Source organism: Helobdella robusta (assembly GCF_000326865.2).
Source record: "Helobdella robusta unplaced genomic scaffold HELROscaffold_82, whole genome shotgun sequence".
NCBI classification, from domain to species: Eukaryota; Metazoa; Annelida; class Clitellata; order Rhynchobdellida; family Glossiphoniidae; genus Helobdella; species Helobdella robusta.
Window position 1 is genome coordinate 206,084 of NW_008705476.1, and position 3,797 is coordinate 209,880.

Sequence of the window (3,797 nt, forward strand, 5' to 3'; positions counted from 1 at the left end):
ATGTTAAACCAAAACATGATGAGTGACACTGAACCGTCAAACATCAAGTAACAAATGGATTAACACTTTGATTCGTCGTTAATTGCACATGTCGGCATTCAGTTGGATATTTTCAAGCACACAGACACGCAGGAACCGCTGCAACAAGCACGAAATGTGGTTAGTTGCGAAAAACAGTTCCCTGCTGTCGCCTGATCTGACGCTGATCATTTTGCATATTTCCTTAAGAAATTTAAGGGTGTTGGGGTCCATCGGGCCAAGAACCTCGATGCATATTGGCAAGAATTCCATCGAGGGGAGGGCGTTCCCATATTTTTTCATTTTCTCGTCCGCTGCCCTGGCCGCGGCCAAACCGCATTCTTTACTTGTCAGGTTTACGTATCGTTCGGCGAGGGTGCCAGGGACCGTAACATCCCACGCCAAACATCTGCCGGCTCTCCAAGGTATTAGCGTGCATCCGTCCGGGCGCCTACCATCATGCGCAGAAATGCCGGATGGTTCCTTGAGAACCGGGATTGAAGCCTTGGAGAAGAGCCGACAAATGTAATCGTTTATCCCTGAGTGACGTAGTTGACGGCCCCCACCCAGGCGACAAACCAAACCGTGGAGCCCAAACTCGTCCGCCCCAGCGCCACATCGGCACGTGTATTTATTCTGAATGACCAGGCCAAGTCTGAAGCCAATGGCAAATCTCACAGACTCGTCGTCAAGCCTGGTGCCCACAGAGGTGTTAGGCCACGATCTCAACCACCCACAGCTGGCAACGCTGGACATGGCCAACAAACGAGCGGTGGAAAAGTCGTCGCCGCATGAAGACAACAAATTTTGAAAGATTTTTTTATATTCTTGGTTCAAAATTTGGACGTGCGTACGGTCCCCCGGGGCGGACACTGGGGGAAAAATATCGCGGCAACGAAAAAACCGGTGGAGCAGGGAAGACTGCAGGTCGAGAGTGGCAGCGGCAGAAGAATTATAAACAACGGGAGCCAGCTGAACCACGCTAAGCAACCCCAGCCCACCAAATCGCACCGGCAGCTGAGCCTGGGACCAACCACTGTCGGTCACTTGAACATTGCAAATCGACGACAGGGCGGTGCGCAGGGCTCCGTCAAATTCGCCCAATTTAGAAGGGTCAATGTGTTTAGATGTACGCAGGAAGTACATCAATTTGGGCAAACTGAGGGCATTGCGGATAATAGTCAAGGCATCATGGGCCGAAAGACAGGAAACACGACGAAGCTTTCTCTAAGAGTGGATGAAGAGTTAGTGCGAACAACAAAGGACCAAGGGGATCACCCTGCTGTACCCCCTCGGACGATTCTACAACCCAAGAGTGGTAGCCAAGGGAAGAGACTCCGCCATAGGCAGAATGGCAAAAATTATAGATATTGGGGCAAAAAAGTTTGACAGCCTCCAACATCGAGTCTCTTCTCAAGGCATTGAAGGCATTTTTAAAGTCCAGTTTCAGAAACACCCATTGATCGGGGAGGTCGGTGACCAATCTTCGAACCGCATGAACAGCGGCCTCAGCGCCACTCTTAATCCCGACACCCAACTGAGTCATGTATGTATGCATGTATGTATGTGTGTGTGTATGTTTTTAAAGAATGTTTATTTTTCATGTTTATTCAGCGAGTTTGTTTTATTGAGTCATATATGGTAATCCATTTTTTCTCCATCCTTTTGTTTGTCTGCTGAAGGAGAATTCTATCTTATTATTTTTTTTTATTGTTTTGTTTATTACTTTGTTGCGTTTTTTTCATTTTTACTATAAAAAGATCTCAAAGGACCATAAAAATTAAATATTTTGTGTTCCTCGTAACTGTTTTACAAAAAAAAATGTGATTGTTTTAAATTAGTACTTATAGCAGCAGTAATAGTGTAAAAATTCGGGAAAACACACACTCATGTATGTCTAAATTATATACAAACAACCATACATTTTCACATACACACACACACGCACGCACACACGCACACACACACACACAACAAACAAATATACGCTTACACGTACAAGCTTACATACATATACAAACACACATACACAAACATACATACACACGCACATACATACAAGCAAACAAACGCGCTAACACACAGACAAACATACACATACACGCACCCAACGACTTTTATTATTCAACAAAATATCAGGTCATTTAACTACTAAGAATTACTTATAATAATAACAACATTATTATTATTATTATTATTATTAAGTAAAATAATAAAAATAACGATAACTCCCCCATATTGAACTTCGTTTCAAAACTAGAGACCCATTTTAAATTTAATTAGATTAATTATTATTTATTTAATAGTGTGTGTGTGTGTGTGTGTGTGTGTGTGTATGTGTGTGCGTTTATGTGTAAAAACGTTTTAAAAAACACTAGTATTCTGAGTTTATTGTTATGTTATAAGGCTTGTTAATGCATTGTATTATGTTATCAGATGCGCGAATGAATATTTATAGAGGTATTTAAACAAACAAGTGTATGTCTGTGTCTGTGTGTGTGTCTGTGTATATGTGTGTTTGCGTGTTTGTATGTTGCATTGTGTACTTTCGAATGTTTGTATAAACGTATGCATAAATAAATATGTGCGAATACTTGTTTGTATTTGTATGTAATTGTATGTATGTTAGTACATACTTGACTAGAGTATAAGCATGTGAAATCAGACACATGTTTTAATAAATATCCATTTGAGTGAGCGCGCGAAAACGCAGTCGCTGGCACGCTACACGTAACGCAACACGTAACGCATTCTGATTAACAAACACACAGTGGCAAAGAAACATAAATAGATGAAAAGTGAGGAAGAATAATCTTACCTAATAAAAAGAGAAAAAAAGAGAGAGAGAGAAAAAGAGAGAATATGGAAAAAAAGTGAGAGAAAAAAGAGTAAGTGAGAGAAAGAGAGAGAGAGAGAGAGAGAGAGAGAGAGAGAGAGAGAGAGAGAGAGAGGGAGAAGAATGATGAAGATTGATAGGTACAGAGGGAAAGAATGAAGAATGAAAGAAAGGAAACCGAGAGGAAAAGAGAGAGAAAAGGAAAGAGAGAAACACAGAGAGAAGACATCTGTATGCATAATAAAGTTTTACACCTGAAAATCAATCGCGGAGGTAGCGTGCAAACTGAATAGTACAAATATTTACTCCAGAATTTTAAAAATATTCAAGTGTATGTTTATGTGTGTTTGTACTTGTAAGTATGTGCGTGTATGCCTGTATGTTTGTGCGCATGTGTGTGTGTGTTTGTAAATGTATAATTTTTGTTTTTAATGTGTTTTTTCCAATTTATGTATATAACGTGTTTATGCATTTGTTTAATAATGGAAAATTTGAATTGGTTTCTATCTTTATAATACCAGTATAAGCGTGTGTACGTTTCTATGCATGTTTGTTTGCTTGTTTGTTCATTTGTTTGTTCGTATTTATGTAGACATGTTTGTAGAAACAATTTTTGTATCAATCCTAATAAACCCCAACCTACACGCTAACAAAAACATACAAAACATTGTATAAGATGTATCAATTTTAACAACAACAACAACAACAGTTCATCAAATCAGAGCAGCTCTAGGATAGACCTGAAATTGATCAGTGGGTTAAATTATGCAGAAAACCATTTCATTTAAATTGAAATAAGCTTCAAACGAGCTATCAATTGAGAGGGAGAGACAATACAATGTATGTGTTCACTACTTTGCATTTCGTTTCATATTTTAAGTACATGCCGACAACATCATAAATGATTGTCAGTCAGTAGCAAATTGATCGCACGACTTTGTCA

General features: G+C 39.6%; 1 protein-coding gene across 1 annotated transcript; it reads right to left on the reverse strand.

Annotated features, from left to right (window-relative positions):
- Window positions 1–78: 78 nt before the first annotated feature.
- HELRODRAFT_182214 (hypothetical protein) lies at window positions 79–1,164 on the reverse strand (the record flags this gene model as incomplete). Its single annotated transcript, XM_009032518.1, has 2 exons — window positions 79–501; window positions 1,066–1,164. 2 exons carry the CDS (start codon window positions 1,162–1,164, stop codon window positions 79–81), a joined length of 522 nt encoding a protein of 173 aa, XP_009030766.1.
- Window positions 1,165–3,797: the final 2,633 nt, after the last annotated feature.